This window comes from Branchiostoma floridae, chromosome 2 (assembly GCF_000003815.2).
Source record: "Branchiostoma floridae strain S238N-H82 chromosome 2, Bfl_VNyyK, whole genome shotgun sequence".
NCBI classification, from domain to species: Eukaryota; Metazoa; Chordata; class Leptocardii; order Amphioxiformes; family Branchiostomatidae; genus Branchiostoma; species Branchiostoma floridae.
Genome location: NC_049980.1, coordinates 21502784 through 21520736, shown reverse-complemented (window position 1 = coordinate 21520736; position 17953 = coordinate 21502784). Strand labels below are relative to the sequence as shown.

Below are 17953 nucleotides of genomic sequence, written 5' to 3'. Positions count from 1 at the left end.
CATGATAGATTGATGCACCCTACCGTAGGTCACAAAACTGCGCACAAATATTACCATTTTCTCCTTGTTAAGATTAATGGAGATTTGCTTGGATGTTTCGCCATGAGCAAAGTACAGCACGCCTGAGTTGCTGATGTAGTCCAACGTTGGCGATGAGAATGGACCACCCTTGGCTGTACCGTCCCTGTTAGAGGAAGAAACTTGATGAAACTTGATTGTTGCCATCAGTTCAATTGCCCATGGTGCAAAGAAAATACTCCATCCATCTTATTTCACACCACCTCCCTCCATTCCTGTTCACTTTTGCAAATCCTATTTCATTCCTCTTTACTCCTATCCCCATTCAAAATGTTGTGATTGCTCCCTTCCCACGATCTGTATACCTTGTATAGCCATGATGTATATCATAATTACCCTCTTGCTATATATACTGTGGCTAGCAGAAATGATCATGTTTGACCTTTGTTCCTAATGATATTTTCCCTTGTGTGCTCTTCTGACTAGTACCAGCTTTTGGCCTAATGGAGTTGCTGTAAGGTTCATCATTATGATAGCACTCACATAGTCGTGTACTCCACACTGGTGTTCCCATCTGTGCCATTCTGTCTCAGCACAGTGGCTGTCACTTTGAAGGTCCTGCTGTCCCCATAGTATATTGGCTGCTCAAACACAAAGTTGCCAGGCTCTGGAGAGTAAAAAAAATGCATGAGTTAAGCAGTTTAATTCATAGGAGACACAGGCTGCTTCTGGCAGGTCATTTGGAAATTTCATATACAGTCAAATGCAGCCAATAAATCACAGATGTTTCCATAACCAGTACTTCTTCTGTTTATTGATTGATTTGCAGGCAGAGCACCTGCTAAATTGGCAAACTTGTGAAGCTGCAAATTGGAATTTTTATAGAAAGATACATATAAATGAACATCATATGGATATCATCCCCAAATATCCCATGGAAACCTTTTCCAGATGAAATGAAAAGACCTTTTCCTTCTATCTCTGGAATTGTCAAGTGTAAAGTATTCCACAAGCTTAAGGTAATGTTGATTACTTTGTGTGCATAAAGAAAGGGGCCTGAATCGAGTACTCCAGATAATGTGTCTGATTGAATCTGCAGCGGAGGGCCTTGGATACTAAAGAACCTAATTAGTATTGGCCTTGAATGCCAAAGAACCTTGTATGTTTGAAGAAGGTCAGATATCAAGCATGTCTAAATGTATCCTGCCCAGGAACTACCCAAAAAGAGTTGGGGCACTTCTTGATGTGAGTGGATCAAAGTCTCTTGGCTCAGACAATTACCATTCATCAAATAGCTACTCTAGACCCGTGAATTTTAGCCTCATCAACTGTAGGCTCTGATGATGCTCCCCTCAGCTAATGGCTAAACACTAGTAAAAGTTGGAGTTACATGATGTCTTGTCATTTGTGAACCAAATTTGTTAGTTGAAAATGACTTTTCTGTGAGGCTTCTTATTTTTTCCCCAGGCTAAAAAGTTCTGTCTAAATTTACTCAACATGTCCTTTGGCATTCCATGCCACTGATTTTATACTGCCATTGATTGTATACTGCCATTGATTGTATACTGCCATTGATTGTATACTGCCATAATGATTGATTGTATACTGCAGTGATTGTATACTGCCATTGATTGTATACTGTACTGATTGTATATATGCATTGCCGTTGATTGTATGCTGCCATTAATTGTATACTACCATAATGATTGATAGTATACTGTATTGAATGTATACTGTCATCAAGTGTCATTCATGATGATTAAGGATGATGAACATTTACTGCTTGAAATCTAAATACACTATGTGTTCATAAACTATAAAAGCTAGCTGTCGCACAGACAGTTTTAAAGATGAGATGAACAGGAAAGTAGTTGCTTGTATGTTTAGCATGTTAACTGACCAAAACAACACAGTGGTTCATGCTATGTTGTTCTTCAGCCTGTACTTACTGTCATCATCAATAATGGTCACCCGAGCAACGCTGGGGTCACCCAATGCTGCATCCTCCCGTGGAGCAGGACTCTTCAGAATCACATAGAAATCCTTGTCTGACTGGTACTGCTGGTCGTTAATGATGGGAATCTTGATCTTCTTCCTGTATTCAGTTTCCTTGAAAACCTGTCAGGCACAAGGATGCAGTTATCAGTGACATAAATAACTACAATCAATAGTGTGCCTTAGGACAAGCATCGTAAATCATTGGTGCCCTGAAGGTGGTGATATCCCTGCAGGAGTGGTTATTACCTTAGCCGTCTTCAGAAGAAATGGATTCTCCTTAATCACCAATGGATGAAATTGCCTGCATATCCACTTTGTCTTAAATATGAGAAAGGTCACCATAACTCAAGTCACATTAAGGCATATACTTCTGGGGTCTGATATTGCACAAACAATTGGAAGAGTTATGTTTCAGATTTAGCAAGAATGTCAAACAACAATCCCACTACAGTTCAACTTTATCCAGAACAGTCCCACTGGAATGTTTATCTAGAATTGCAGGATCTATACTGGTCCTCTGGGAAGTGGTTTGAAAATGTGTTTGATAATACCATCCAATTAAGTTTGAAAAAACTAAAATTACTAGTAATTAACAACATAAATTGTAGATTGAAGTTTTGTATCATCAATCTGTAGGAATATCTTTCTTTGAAACTTAAGAAATACTAGAATATGTTGACAGCTTTCAGTTTATTCCATCTTTGTCTTAAAGTTAGGAACCAGTGTGCAATGAATTGTAATCTTCTGTTCAATAAGAATTTCCACCAGAACAGGATATTGGAATTAAGGTATCAATTTTGCTGCAGGACATATTCATTACCTTACAGTGTGTGGAGAAGCACAGATAACATCATGCCTCATCAGTCTTGTATGGAAATGAGAAGGTTAAAGTGCCACCTACTGCTGAATATTGGAGTCGAGAATGCACATATAACCAGGGGCTAGTACGTATGTCAGCGTCATGCTGAGGTAATAGGGACATCGCACACATTATGTGACCCAGTAATATGCATCTTACTTTTAACCTTTTCTTAGGAGACCATTTGTTACCAAGACATTTCTACTCCAAAATATTATTTCAGCAGAGTTACTCACAAGGTTGAAGCAGAATGGATGTAGCAGCCTTGAGTGTTCTTTGTGCATCACCTAATGCCATTCTACACACCATCAGTAACAGACCTAACTGTGCAATTCACAGTCAGAACCACATTGTTGAAATATTTATGATGGTGATTTAGCTAGGATTACACAGGAGGGAGCAAGGCAAGGCTCAAAGATATACTTCACGCAAAGTCATTATGCCGGAGTAATAAAGGTTTGGTTGATTCCATAAAAGATAAAACTAAGTAGACTTTTTATCATTTCCCTACTCTCCAGAAATGCTCTGCAGTACTATTGTCTAATCTTCATCCACATTCCATTCTCAGTCTTAATGTCTCCAGGTTAAAGTTAGGTGTAATGTTGGTGTACAGTAGTTATTGGGCCATCTAACATGGCGTCCCATCAACCCAAATTACAGTTCTCCCAGGCATGAAAGAAAACTCCTGCTTTTGTCCCACAGTATGGCAAAATCGATAGCATCAACAGAAAATCATTGGCAGGGGTAATGGAATACGTAATGAAGGCAGGCTGATCTCCACCTTAGAGACAGGAAATGGAACAGTGTGAAAAATTCATGGAGGCATACGTCTTGCAGACATTGCAATTCTAAAGATTGGATGTGCAGATTTCGTTGCCGGGAAGAGCTTGAATTCCATTACTTGCAGGTACCCAGGCACTTTTGACTGGGGGCACGAGGTCTTGGAAAAATCGATACCCCCACAACCATCTACAACAATTCATTCACCATTGTGGTTGCTTGGGGAGAAAAATAAATCACGAAAAAAAGTTTGTTGACAACAGAGAATGTTTCCATGAAGTTTGTGGTAAAAATGTGCCTGGGGTCTAAGCCACAAACATGTGGACCACAGACCAGTTCATGAAGCCTGCATGAGAGAAAAAAGAGAATTCTGGATAATGCAAGAGGCAAACAAAATCATTACCAAGAAACATAGCCTGGACCAGGCACAGTACACATGCGCCATATACATATGTCGTGGAGAAGTGTTGTTTGCCCCCTCCTTTATCCTTAGTTCTTTACTGTGGTCCCTGAAAAGATCTATAGAAAGACATGATGATGTATTGTCTTCTCACCAGTCTGCCCTGCGTGTGGGTGTAGTCCTTTCCTGTCTTGCCTGTCCCGTCTCTGGTCTCAAACTCCACAGACACATCCTCCTTTGCCTCATCTTGCTTGCTGGGGGCAGAAGATTGTCCCGAGTCTGTGGTAGTTCCATTCACCACAGGTCCATTGTTGGGTCCATTGTTACTTTTGTTCACCTGTATGTACAAGTGACATGACCATAGAATATATCAGTAGCTTTCACAGCTTGCATTAATACTGCATATATCTTGATGATTTCAATATATCAGGAATTTTGTAATACTTTTTATATACTAGTAACTGATGCATAACTGCAAGGTATTACATGTTGGTCAAAATGTATTGAAACATCTAGATTTTTTTATATGATGCTTATTGAAATATCTAGAGTTTTTATATGATGATTTGAAATTCTCCATCAGAAGGCAAAAACTATAGAGCAGCTAGGGAAGCCATGACAATACATATTTACAATCTCTCTATACTTTTGAATGCTTTGACTGATCTACACGTTGATCCACACTTCATTCTGGCTATTCCTATGATTGTCATAAATATCTAATTGTATCCTTATAGGTCTTCACCAAATGAGACATTCCTATCCCCTACAGTTCATTTAGTACATAGAGACACCATTTCTGTTTCTTACCAAGTTCAGCTTGGACATACTGTTGAGGAGGGTGAGCTTTGACCTGTGGGATCAGAACAGCCAGTATTTCAGCACCACAGACAGCACAAACACAAATTATACATTTCTACATACAGTGTTAGATAGATATATGTTGGGAATGCAGTTGGGCCCAAATTTTTGTTCCAAAATAATTCTGTACAGTTCTGTGTGTCCATTGATATTGTTAAATGGATTACAATGCAGAGCACAGTCAGGTATTTACCGGATTCCACATTTAACAAAACATGAATGAAAGGTTTCTTTCTGTGGTTCATGTTGTGTAGAGAGCCCTCATGTTAGGCTTTGTTATGTACACATATCCACCCCAGTATGAGAGCTAACTCACAGCCGTCTCCTGTGAAACAGCACATCCACTTCTATGGCCCCTGAACTCTCCAGCACGCTGTATGTGTGGGTTCCAAATGTGAACTTCCCACTCATGTCGTTCGCAGCTGCAAAGACAAAAAGCTCTCTTAGACAACAATATGAACTGTAAAAGGTCAAAATGTGTTTGGACCAGCTATACACTATACTATAATAAGTAGAAAATTATACTGTCAAGAACATAGGAGATGTCAATATGGTGCTCCACAAAGTTTATCAGTTTTCCTCCATGTGGAAAGTAAATGATAATGGTATTGGGCATGGTAAAAAAAAGTGGTTATCGATACCTGTCATAATGCTTTTAGTATCTGACCAACAGTATGCTTTGATGAAGAAGCAACATTTCAAAAGGATTATTCGATGTGACAGCCTACCTAGTTGGCGCCTCATAGCTGGGCTTGTCAAGGCCTTGATGGACACCATCTTTGTCACCACCTCTGCAAACCTGGCCTTGGGCTTTGGTGCCTTCTTCTGATAGAGCATGGATCTCACCACTGCATGGCGAAACCTGGTTGGAGAAAGTGCAATACCTATCAATGGCTAGAACCAAAACTGTGGTATTTTCGGCAATGATGCATTCTTACTTCCGTATCATCTTTGCTTTTAGCATTTTTGTTTATGTGCTCAGTGCTTTCTTTCTTTTAGTACAGACCCTTTGGATTGGTTTAACTTTAATGTTACTCAAGCTTGTCAGATAAGTGAGAAGACACTCTAATCACTGACATGCTACCATGCTTGACAATATACATTTTGCAGAATATGTCTACACAAATGAGTCATGTGACATGCAACCTCCTCTCTACATCTAATGGCACATGCATATGGCATGCATCTACATTGCATTTCTATTAGAACTACAGAAACTTTAGAAAAAGTTGAAGAAAAGTACTGGAAAGTGGTGCTTGGGTCTTTCTGCCTTTCTCTGAATCCCACCAATGCAATGCAAGTGAGGAATGGAAAAGCAGAGTTAAAGAGCACAAGGATTTGAGAATGTGAAAGCACAGTCATAGACAATTGCAGCAATCTGCTTCCATATATAGCCAAGCAAAGTGTATATATCTACCATGGATTCTATAAACCAGAACTCACATCAGGTGAAACACTTGAAGATGTTTGTTTTTGAGGCAAATTGCTGTAAACTATTAAAATCATGTGCAATTCACACTGTTCTAACCTATACCAATGTTAGGAATGTTGTTTCTGCATAATCTATAAGCAAGATAGAGCATTGATCTCAGGAGGAGTAAGCATGACCTACATTTTCCAAATGATATTAACATTACATGTAACTTTGACTGATATATCATAATCGTTTCCTATTGATTAAGGTCGTCAATTGCTTATGAATTGCTTTGTATTTAATCTGAATCTACCAAATATCATGAAAATCTGTCCACAGCATATCAAATTATGCTGTTCACATACAAACACACATACATAGTAAGTTCTGCTGCAGAACCATAGGAAGACACCAGGTTGCCCATTCTCTAACGGTCTAACCTGACCTACATCTTACCAACACCTACCAGCCTATCAAATATCATGAACATCCATCCACAGCTTCTTGAGTTATGATGTTCACATCAAACACACATGCATCCACAGCCACACCACCATAGCAAAGCCGAAAACATATTAACCTTCTGGCAAAGGTAATACCACATTCTATTGAGTAAAGTATGCTCTTTTTAAACTTTTCAAAACCGAAAAGGTGCTACAAGCTGTTGCCAAAGTTGGGTACATACAACTTTGTTTGAGGTTATTGCTTGAAATAAAGCAAGGTGGAGCTACACTTCGAGGATGGATACAAAACATAAACATTGTTGTTGTCTTAGTGTTGTCTCAGAAAAGGAACCGTCTAAACATGATTTACATAAGAATGACATTTGCATACAATCCTTATGAGTTAGTGACTCTGACATGTTCAACTTTTTTTCCAGTTCATTCTCAGTAATTTTTATAAGTTGCAGCAGGCAATTCACAAGTTTCTAGAGACGACAGTCAGAGTTATGTTAAACAACCTGGTAAAAACATAATAAATCTGAATACATTCAGTTCAAGGTCTGTTCAAAATTGGTTGAAAAGGTGGGCATACTATTACTACTGTTTGAGTTTTTCCATTTTACCTTTCAGTCCCACTGATCTATCTGAGACTTGCCCGAAATCAGGAGACTCAGCGCATACTTTATTCAAGAAAGTACCGTAAGCAGTGTGTCTACCATGTATCCTACATGTCAGAACTCACAATAACGTTACATCAGGTTGGCAGGTGAAACACATTTGCTGTTGCGAGCAGAAGAGATGACTGGCAACCCATGCTAATGTGCCAAAAGCAGTTAATGTCACAATCAGTGCTCAAGAGCTTACCTTGTTCGGCTGATCATGACACACATGGGCGAGCATTGTAGTTACAATATTTTGTGTTAATGTAGGGCTTTGCACATTGTTTTAGAAACAACAGTACACAACAAGATATATGTGAACATCTACTAGTCTAAGACCATTCAACGACAAGTTAATTTCTGTCAAACAATTATTGATAATGCTATAACCACATTTTAAGTAGTGTAGTGAATGTACTTCTGACTTGATAAGATGTAGTGGCTACAGTGTTACATTTCTTCAAAATACTGGACAAAGGAAAAGCAGTTGCAGTTATACATATAATTATATTTTGATGCAGTCTGACAACTGCCAGCTGCAATTTTTATGTCTGAGCACCTTCAGCCTCTAATGTGCTCTACATAGTGGAAAAACTCAGTGACTGTACTAATAGGACCCACAAGTATAGCTACTAATTGGTGAAGCTATCCACTTGGGACTTTCAGAATGGGAGTGGGTGAGACCACATATCTTACCTTGCTCTGGATAAAGCGTTGGTGGGCTGTTGTCCCTGCTGGGAAGGGCGGTCCATGTCATTCAGGTTCCTAAGGGAGAAAAAACTTTGGAATTCCTCATGTCAAAAAGTAGTTTTTTCCTACGCAGGGCAATAGCCCTGTGTCCTCACTTGTTTTGAATCACCTTTTCTGTCAACTCTCATAACTCTGCTGGGTACCCATAGACTGCCACCTCAAAAGTAGGGCTAGCAAGACTGTGTGGATAAAACTGTCCCCCGAGCCGTCTATGGATAGTGGTTACCAGGCTAAGTTACAGTGTTACTGAGGCCTTCTCAAAAATGTCTCGAACATGGAGGATATATGAACTGTGTATGACGTTACCTCAGGGACTACTGATGCAGCATATAGTTGATACGTGCATCTTTAAATTCCCTTGTTTTAATGTAGCTAGGAGGCAGTCCTCAGGTACATGTACCTGACAAAATCATGAGAGTTGATATACATATTTTCTACATGCACATATTGTCTACATTGTTAATACCAAGTATAATAACACTCTTTGTTCAGTTCATCTTATTTTCCTGTGCTTGTACAGCTAAATATAAAATGGCATTGTGCATTCTATTAGTTTAATGTATAACATATAATACATTGTCATGGAAGCTCATCTGTGTTGGTAGTAATCATAGTACAAAGCTTAACTTTCTTCCAACACAAAAGTACACATGGATTAAATTTTCAACAACCAATGTCACCTTCATCAATACTGATGACCAATCACTTCAGAACGTAAACTCGCGAGAGTTACGGACACATGATCTTATTAATGAATTAATATGTGATCTTCTGGATACGTGTCGTCAGCAATAGGTCAAACATGCCAGGAAGTTTATAACACCCACTGTCTCTGTTCAGTGATAAAGGGTATAATGGAGGCATGAATGAGGCAATATACATCAGGGCACTCCAGCCATCACTGAACAGAGACGGTGGGCATTATAAACTTTCTGGCACATTTGACTAATTGCAGAAGATCACATGCTAATAAGATCACTTGTCCGTAATTCTCATGAGTTTACTTTCTGAAGTGATTTGTCATCAGTATTGATCCCGAAGAAGGCGACAGTGGTCGTTGAAAATTTAATCCATGTGCACTTTTTTGTATTAAGAAAGTTTAGCTTTTTACTATGATACATTGTATTAACTATCATTGATACAAATGTGGGATCACTTATGGAAGACTGGTCCTGAATATGATGACAGTAGATCATTTCTCCTCTTTAGCATTTGTATTTTCTATCTCACCCTGTTCCATTTCTTTATTTTTTTACTAAGACGTTGATTTTCTAATCTTTTTTGCTTTAAATTTTGGTATTGTTAAAAAAATATTTCATTCTTTTCGTTGCATGCTTTGAAGTAAAATGTACTCATCTAAAGTTATAGATTAATAGATCATTTTATTCCATTGTAAGTTATAGAGCACTTCGGTGCACACAAAATGTGCACTGCAAACCTTGAACTAGAAAGTGGATTTTTTTATACCAATCCAGAGCTAGTAGACTTGTATCATAGTCTTTATGTTATCATAGTAAATCCTGAGCTAATGTTACACTTTTTAGGTGTCCTTATGTGGAGCCCCACCTGTCATTAAATCTGGCAGGTTCAGAAGCCTGTCTCAGGTTGGCATGGCTGCATTAAGTAGAGTGAATCAGATATGGTGAGACACCGGGGTAGACAATTTCAATGTTTTCATGCTGTTAGGACAATTGCAATGTTAGGACCCAAACAAAACAAAAGTAAAAAATAAAAAAAGCTGTTTTCTATAAGCTTATATTATGCATGCTTTATTTTCCTTTTCATGTTTAGATAAAGAGAATCCCACACAACTACTATTATTGCAGTATTTGTGATATCAGCATGAAAGAGAATCTTTTTATAGTGTAATCTTTTAGAGTTTCTCTCTTAATGCTGATAGTACATGCATGTGTTAAGAAAGGTCTAGATCTGGCATGCAAAACAAGTGTAACATAATAGGGATTAGTTAACCTGTAAAAGTACCTGTTAAGCACCCAATGGTTAGATTTGTTTTACATATGACATCCATGCAGTTATCACCACAATTAAGAAAGACAGCATGCCGTAAAAGCTTCCTTTTAAATGTCATCAGCATTATCTTCCCTGACAAGGTGCCATACATGGGTTCATTTCCTGTGAATAGCCAGGCTTACCTGTTGCGGCCTTCCAGTGCCAGCAGCTCAGTTGGTGCTCTTGTGTTTAATACGCTAGCACGGCCCTGGGGACTCCCAATCACGCGCACATTCTGCAACAAAGACACACATTAGATTAGGGACAAAAGCTTTCAGGGAGAACAAAGGATGCTCTAACTTTTGTTCAGTAAACCTCAATTCCTGTCCCCAACTCCAAGTTAAATTTTATGGCTTAAGCATTTGTGAGAACATTTTGGTCTCATTTTATTGGTTTCCAACGGTAGGCAAAACTGAAAACCATGAAATCACTTAAAGACTGGAGTAAACTATTGCAAAGTAAAAGGATTTGGTATTGTCACTTTCAAAGAATGATTTCCATATTTTATAGATTTCATTCTTGTTTCTAAAGCCCATCTCCTTGTCTGTTGGTTTTTGGATTTTTTCAAGTGAAGATTTAGCAAGCGGAAACAGGCAGTTAGGCAAATGTGAATACGACATTCATTCAAAGGCATAAACCTTGTCCTTGGGTTTTGTTTTCACTATGTTTTTCCGATTTAACATGTTTTTTTTCTTTTTTTTTTTAAATCTGAGAACCAACAAAGTAGATTGGGGTGGCCTTAGTTTGCATTTTTGCTTTTGGATTTGGGCTCTACAGAGGATGTCATCTTAGTGTGGCTCGTGTTCAGCAGAAATGAAGCAAAGCTACCTACAGGTCCATTTACCTTGCATGAGGTGCCTGCAGTGACAGTGACTCATGTTATCCTGAGTAATATAAAATGTGTGATTTCCATGTGGCGGTGGGAAGGCCCATAATCCCCAACTGTGGCCTGCTGGCTACAAGTTCATCTTCACCTTAGGTCAGATCTGTGTGAGATTAACCCTTCTACTGTAGTGTCTTGGCACCCACGAAGGGAGCTTTACAAATGGATCAGTGTACCGGTCACCTCCGTAGGGAAGTACATGTAACGTTACACCACACTTTTACATGATATAATTGGTGAGTTGAAATCAATCACTCCAACAAACCAGAAGTTGGTGCAACATTTCTCTTCTTTTGTTTCAACCAATTTTGAACAACTACAGGCACTACTGAATAATGGTAAATCCTTTTGTAAAATTTATTTTCCTTTTGTAGAAATACTAAAAAAAAACATAAACTCATAGTTCGTCCATTATGGTAGCATCATTATGACATTAACGGTTGTGTTATACAGTCAACATTTTGTAAATTCCATTTTTTCAAAGTTGAACATCACAGTAAAAATTTTCTTTCATGAAAACTTATTTCCTTTAACGTTACCTGAACTGTCTACTACATCTATCACCATCGTGGTGTCTCACAATATGTCATACCCCGGGGGATTATTTACCTCCTTTTGTTTGCTGACAGCAGCTTGGAAACAGCCTAATTAATGCACTGTCTGTTTTGAGTTGCTACACAACAGCAGTCACAGCTGATACATAAGTATATACCTGGTAAGCCCACAGTGAAAGGAAACATAATCCAGAAAGGAATGAGCAATTGTTTTCTGTAGATGGATCGTGGTATTACATTTTCAAGCTAGACATCACCCATGTTGATTTTCCCTGGGGGTACGATCATCATACATGGTTTCTTCAGTCGAGTCCAGCACCTTAGACAATAGCTACATTCTGTCAGAAATACCTAGGGTCTTAAACATAAGAAAAGCTTCATTCGAGTGTTGATAAGTGCCAAAACAGTTTCTATAGTACCTCCCTTTGCCTCCTCTCAGACCTCACATCTTTATATTGTTTTGCCAACATAGCCTATGACAGGAGTTGTAGATATCTTTGTTTGGTACTGCCAAGTGCCAAAGTTGTTAAAGGAGTTTCCTAACAGGATTTGGCATAACAGGATTAACAAAGTGTAAATAATACCAGAAATTAGGACTCCATTAACCTTTTGAAATACTGAATGGGAGGAATATAATTATACATGTAGCATTTTAGCATGGGACAATAGGCTAAATCAACACTAAATGCATGTTTTCAGGATAAAGACAACTCAATGATGTCATTTGACTTTTGGAGTGCTGAATTATTTTTACATATCAAATCCTTGACTTACCATGTCTTCTTGAATGCTTGGTTCTGAGTTATGGATCCTGGAATGCTGACGCTTGCACCACCAACCACTGTCTTGGGCATAAGCTGTCAACACCAGCAGAGGGGTGAAGCCAAGAGTGACCCATGCCTCCCAGACATCAATGACTCCTGGTGTCACCCAAAGAACTACCACCAGCATCCAAACGTATGCAAACATGGACCAGAGGGAGGTGATCACAAAGACTCCAAACTCTCGGACTGCTTTAATCTCTGGAGATGGCACACTGGCAACACAGATAGCATTGATTACTAGAAGATTGAAGGCAGCACTACCCACAATGGTGAAAGGCCCCAAGCCATCCTCTGGTGGGTTTCCTAGTTCCTTGACGGCTTCTATGATGTTCAACATGATTTCTGGGGCGCTGCTGCCGAGTGCCAGCAATGTTAGATTAGCGATTGTCTCATTCCATAGCAGGACCTCTCTCTCCACGGTCTCTTGCCTTTCTTCATCCCATCGTACTACTTTTCTTTTCTTACTGGTGATGACTTCTATGCTGCACATGAAGACATCACTGCCAATGGTGATCCCAATGAATATATAGGCCATGGCCAGGAAGTACAGTATCCCTCGTAGTGCCGAGGGCCACAAGTTCTCTGCGGGAAGAAGGAGCCAGCTTTCACATGGCTCTGTTCCATTGGGCAAAGTCTCCACAACGTACCCAGTACTGTAGTTGGTTTGCCAAGCAATCAGATCCATGGTCACCTCATAACAGATTCAGCAGACTGAAACACAAAAACATAGTCTAGGTTTAAAGAAGGTTTTAAGTTTCTTCCAAAATTTTTCAACTTTCCATATTATCTATCTCCAATTTGGTCCAATTTTCATTATTTATTATTATTGCCATCAACATCCATTTATATGCATCATGATTCTCTACTTACCTGTTGCTGACAATCAACTACTGGGAAAATGTCTAATGAGCTGCATGTACAATTTCTTTTGCAGAGTTTCTAATATTTCAGCGTTCGAGGACATGGTTGGGATACATGCTTGTTCTCAGAAGTTCCTTTTATCATGCACCAGATGTTTGATGTTTTCATCAGAGAGAAGAGAATTACCTTGGTCGATGTAAGGCAACCTAGCAACACTAACCAAATGCAACTATGTATTCTCATTGTCATGACAACAAAATAATAGCATATCTGCTGTCTCCTTGGAGGTTAGAAGTATTTCATCCTTCTGTCAGCTTCCTGGCAACTTAAGAAAGGCCTTGATTACCAGCAAGCCAAGGTAGTGATTTATAACTGCAAATTGTAACCATCCCAATTGATTATACCCGCATCTAACTAAGTGGATAAACCTAACTAGATTGGCATCCAGGAAAGATTTGTCCAAATGAAGGGAGAAATTTTTGTCTAGCTGATGTGCTGATACACACGGAACAGAGCAGATCAAAGGTCAGTGTTCTAGAAACATTAACTAAAGGCTTCATAATTAAAAATGTTTTTGGACTCAGTCTATTAAAAATTGCCCCAGATTTATTCTATGACATACACCAGTTGTAAGTTTTCTTCTCTCTGAGAACACGGCCATCCATCATATAGATGAAGCTGTTTGAGCTTGACAGCTGTCATGGAGACATGGTAGCAGTGGGTTGGGATGATTGAGGAATACATCAGTATCATGATGGTGATTACTCTCTGGGCACTTTTAAGCCAAAGATGGCCCTGCGCAAACAACTAATTGGGTTTTCTAAGCTTTCATGTGACATGATTTGGGCCATGATCTATTAGGCAGTCCAGAAGCAACCTAGGAAGTCTCTATTCTGATTACAGTCTGTGCAATCAAAGTAATGAAATTAATGCAGGCTCATATATCTTATCTAGTTTTAGTCCTGGAGAAATGTCTAGTAAATTGCAATGAATATCAAATTGGGTCATCTTTCTGGCATACTCAGATTCATTATATAAGTTATAAAAGATATTGAGGATAACGTTCAGCATAGAGTAAAAATATGAAGGTATCTTAGGTGAACAAATTATTTCTGGTATAAGAAAATCCATGCAGCCTAAAATGGGATGAACAGGATACTTTCCAGCCCATCTGAAAAAGTGATTAATCAACTGTTCCACTTGTTGCACAGCCACATTATGTCCTGCTTCTCCAAATTACATTCACTGTCAATCTCCTCTTATATACAGTCATGTATATTGTGAAGACGAAAGGAAATTGTCCTACTTCTGTTGGGTCAGCTGCAGTGTGGGTGACCTGAATGGAGATTGTCTACATCCGACATAGCACATCTGATGTCAATCATTCTAATTTTTTTTTCTATCTGCCTGGCTAAGAAAGATAAGAGGCTACAAGAACAATCCTTTTCATCAAAGAAAATTACATCATTAAGCCCTGAATACTAACATTAGTACCTTGGAGTCTTATACAATATCATAATCAAGCTTATATGTAATGGCTGCTGGACTGGTCATAGAATAAGATTCCAATCATAGTTATGGAACAATTGTAGGCATTTAGAAAATATGCCATCCTTACTGCAACTATATAGTCTCTACCAGACTGTAGTAGGTAGCTGGAATTTAGTTTAACAATAGGCTAACGGTAGCAAATGGTAATCCCCTGGGGTAACTCCTCTGGAACATTATTCAGCCTATAGTTGGACAATTTCTACTACTACCCCGATATTCCAGCTACCCACAGTGTCTGGTTGGGAAAAGCAACAACAAACCAATTTATATGTAATATGTAGTATACTTGGTAAATTCCTTCCAGATCTCATTGTAAGCCAAACAAACCAAACCAATGTATTCTTCAGTTTAATTCCAATGACCAAGATTTGTTGTTGAACAACTCAAGCATCAATTGGCACAATCTTTCTCATGATCCTATTCCTTCATGATTGATGAACACATGGCTCAATAAACTACTCTTTTCCTTTCACACAGAGGTGACTACAGCGTGGCATGACTGGCAGTATGTCTAACAACACCATATTGCAGGGTTTTTTTTTTACTGTCATTCTATGTTTCCTTTCCAAAGCAAAACAGTAGAGATCACAACCTTGTAAAGTTACTAACTAGGATGAATTTTCTTGCCAGAGTACCCTCTGCAGAGCTTGCATAACTGTGTGGCATAGGACATATAGAAATGGAAACCACCCTATGCAATTCAAAAGGTGCGGGGAAAAGGTGGTCCAGGATATCCCTACCTATCTTCATCATATTAATTCCTAATATCTTTGATAAACACTCTTTCAAGATGTTGTGACAATGGTAAACATTAATGGTGCTCTTGGACACAACATTTTTGGCAACAAAATGATAATATGTTATTATCTCTCAATTACAAAAAAAAATAGTATACAGTAAGCCAGCCACTCACACTCACCACTTCACAAGTAAAGTACACACAGTGAGGCACACAAAGGCCTTGTGTCAGCTGTTGGTGCAATGGAACTGATTGATAGTCCAATGAAAACATCACATCTGTGACACAAAGAATACGCAGGCATATTTTTAGTTTGTTATGAATGGTTGCCAGTTGCATAGTGACAGCGTAGGTTATTTTACTGACCACTATTACTTACCTTTAATAATAGCTGGATTCAAGGGGTTGTGTCAGGCTACAGATGTGCATATATGGCAGCCATTCTGAGGGCAAACAGAAATGTTTTCTTGTCATACTTAGCTAGAAATGGTTACTGTCACCCGCCACACCTATCTCATCATCATGTTTTCACATGTATCCATTCAATCCATTGAGACCTAACCTTTTTTACCATTGTTTGCACCTATCAAACTATATTATAAATGGATTAACCAATGATTTCCAGTTGCAAGTCTGATAGCATATCCTACAAGCATCCATTTTGAAAGCCTTAGTCAATCGTGTCTATTACTAGTATACAGATTACAATAAATATCAATCATTTTTTTATCATGATGTGGCAGGCTATTCTGACGTAGTGAAGTTGTCACCTAGGAGATGGATAATCATTGCTCGACAAGGGAATTAAATTCGCCACACTTGACAAAGCTATGTACATGACAAACATAGGGAACAGCTAAGGTTATGTAACATTACATTAAACATATTGGTGAAATTGTAGCAGAAACATGATCATCTCTCCAAGAAGAACTCTACAGATTAGACAACTGAAATTTCAATATTATAGCAAGTTGTGTTTTGATCAAACCTTGCAACATGGCTTCAAAAAAGACCAGGGGATCCCCTTGTACCTATATTTTGGAGTTAGTTGTTGAAACAATACCAAATCTATATATCGTTTCAAACTGAGCAAAAACAAAACGTGACCTTGAAATTATATCATAATCGATTTAATTCTGCCAATTGATGGTTCATCATCGTTTAAAAGACCGATGGTAAGAAGAAAGAAGCAATGATCACAAATGAGTTTGTCTCCGATCAACTATAGCCCAGTGCATGACCAGATCTTTTCTGTTACCAATTCTGATTTGAAATATATTTCTGTTTTCACATTAAGTCTCTTCCTCAAGTTATAAGCTGTCTTTCAAAACCAAAGGACTTACTTCTGGAACCATTCGTCATTCTAGAATAACTGACATCCCTCACCTGTCCAATTAAAACCTATTATTCCACCTTGTAGTGTAGCATGTCCCTCCATATTAGATGGCTTAATTTGCAACATTTGCTATGACAGGTGGGGTTGACATGATGATTTACCCTTACATCAGTCTCCCAATGAGGTAGACCCATTGGAAAAGAAGATTGTTACATTTTCAAGCTGACTGCTTTTTTGACAGCTGGCCCATCAGGACATGGAGCACTTCCTACAATATCTACTTGGAGGTTGATATAAGGTTGGTGGAAGGGGCTTTAAAACATTACCCAACCCTCCCTCCCAATATGTGCTGGGGGACTGATGTAAGGTTGATAACTGAACACTGCTTTAGTGATTTACCCTAAACAGCTCAAAATACCTTATGCCCACAATGAATGCACTCTTGAAAGTTGAATAAAAGGATGTTAGGCAGCTGCTATGCAATGAATCCCATGTAGACTCTCCCGACACAAGCCCAAATAAAAGGGAAGAAAGAACCCCTTGCCTACTACACAATACTGTTTAAACATGGCGCCGCAGAACCAGGTCAATAGATGACAGCTTAGGCACGAGTTTGATACAAACCTCAAAAGGATTTCCAAGCGACACTTAACTGCACCGTAAACATCATAAAAAGTGACCGTTACATGTTATAAATCAGTTGCTACCTGTTTGAGGGACTAGTTGTCACCAGAAATGTGCAAGCCTTCTTCAGCCAGTCACACTATATTGATTCACATCTCACAAAGGCAAGGATCCTGAGACGATATGCTAGGCTGCGCACCAATTGCCTCTTGTCCCAGCACTCATTGTACGGTCCCCACCACCTCTCACCCTCACTGCAGTTACGCTTTGTGCCACATTCAATAGAGTTTGTTTGTGTTGCTGCTGTAGTTTTATTTAGCTCTGAGGTATTATCTGTAAACAAATCCTGTGTCTAGCGACCAGGCCACGTTCAATAGGTGAAAAGAAGA

The 17953-nt window shown here is 38.8% G+C and overlaps 1 protein-coding gene across 11 annotated transcripts in view; it reads right to left on the bottom strand.

The window, feature by feature from the left end:
• The window catches only part of LOC118410649 (sodium/calcium exchanger 3-like), a 30861-nt gene that overhangs the window by 6882 nt on the left and 6026 nt on the right, over positions 1-17953 (bottom strand). For 2 of the 11 annotated variants that reach the window (XM_035812441.1, XM_035812443.1), the window contains exons 2-14: positions 12404-13164; positions 10336-10427; positions 9749-9796; positions 8129-8212; positions 7638-7646; positions 6160-6192; positions 5645-5778; positions 5233-5338; positions 4866-4908; positions 4210-4392; positions 1968-2136; positions 562-685; positions 55-184 (exon numbers count right to left, since the gene is read on the bottom strand). In XM_035812441.1, coding sequence (XP_035668334.1) covers positions 55-184; positions 562-685; positions 1968-2136; positions 4210-4392; positions 4866-4908; positions 5233-5338; positions 5645-5778; positions 6160-6192; positions 7638-7646; positions 8129-8212; positions 9749-9796; positions 10336-10427; positions 12404-13138 — 1890 coding nt within the window. In that variant the 5' untranslated portion in view covers positions 13139-13164. Of the gene's footprint in view, positions 1-54; positions 185-561; positions 686-1967; positions 2137-4209; positions 4393-4865; positions 4909-5232; positions 5339-5644; positions 5779-6159; positions 6193-7637; positions 7647-8128; positions 8213-9748; positions 9797-10335; positions 10428-12403; positions 13165-15983; positions 16048-17953 lie in introns of all 11 variants that reach the window. The other 9 variants (XM_035812442.1, XM_035812445.1, XM_035812444.1 and 6 more) reach the window with 9 other exon arrangements.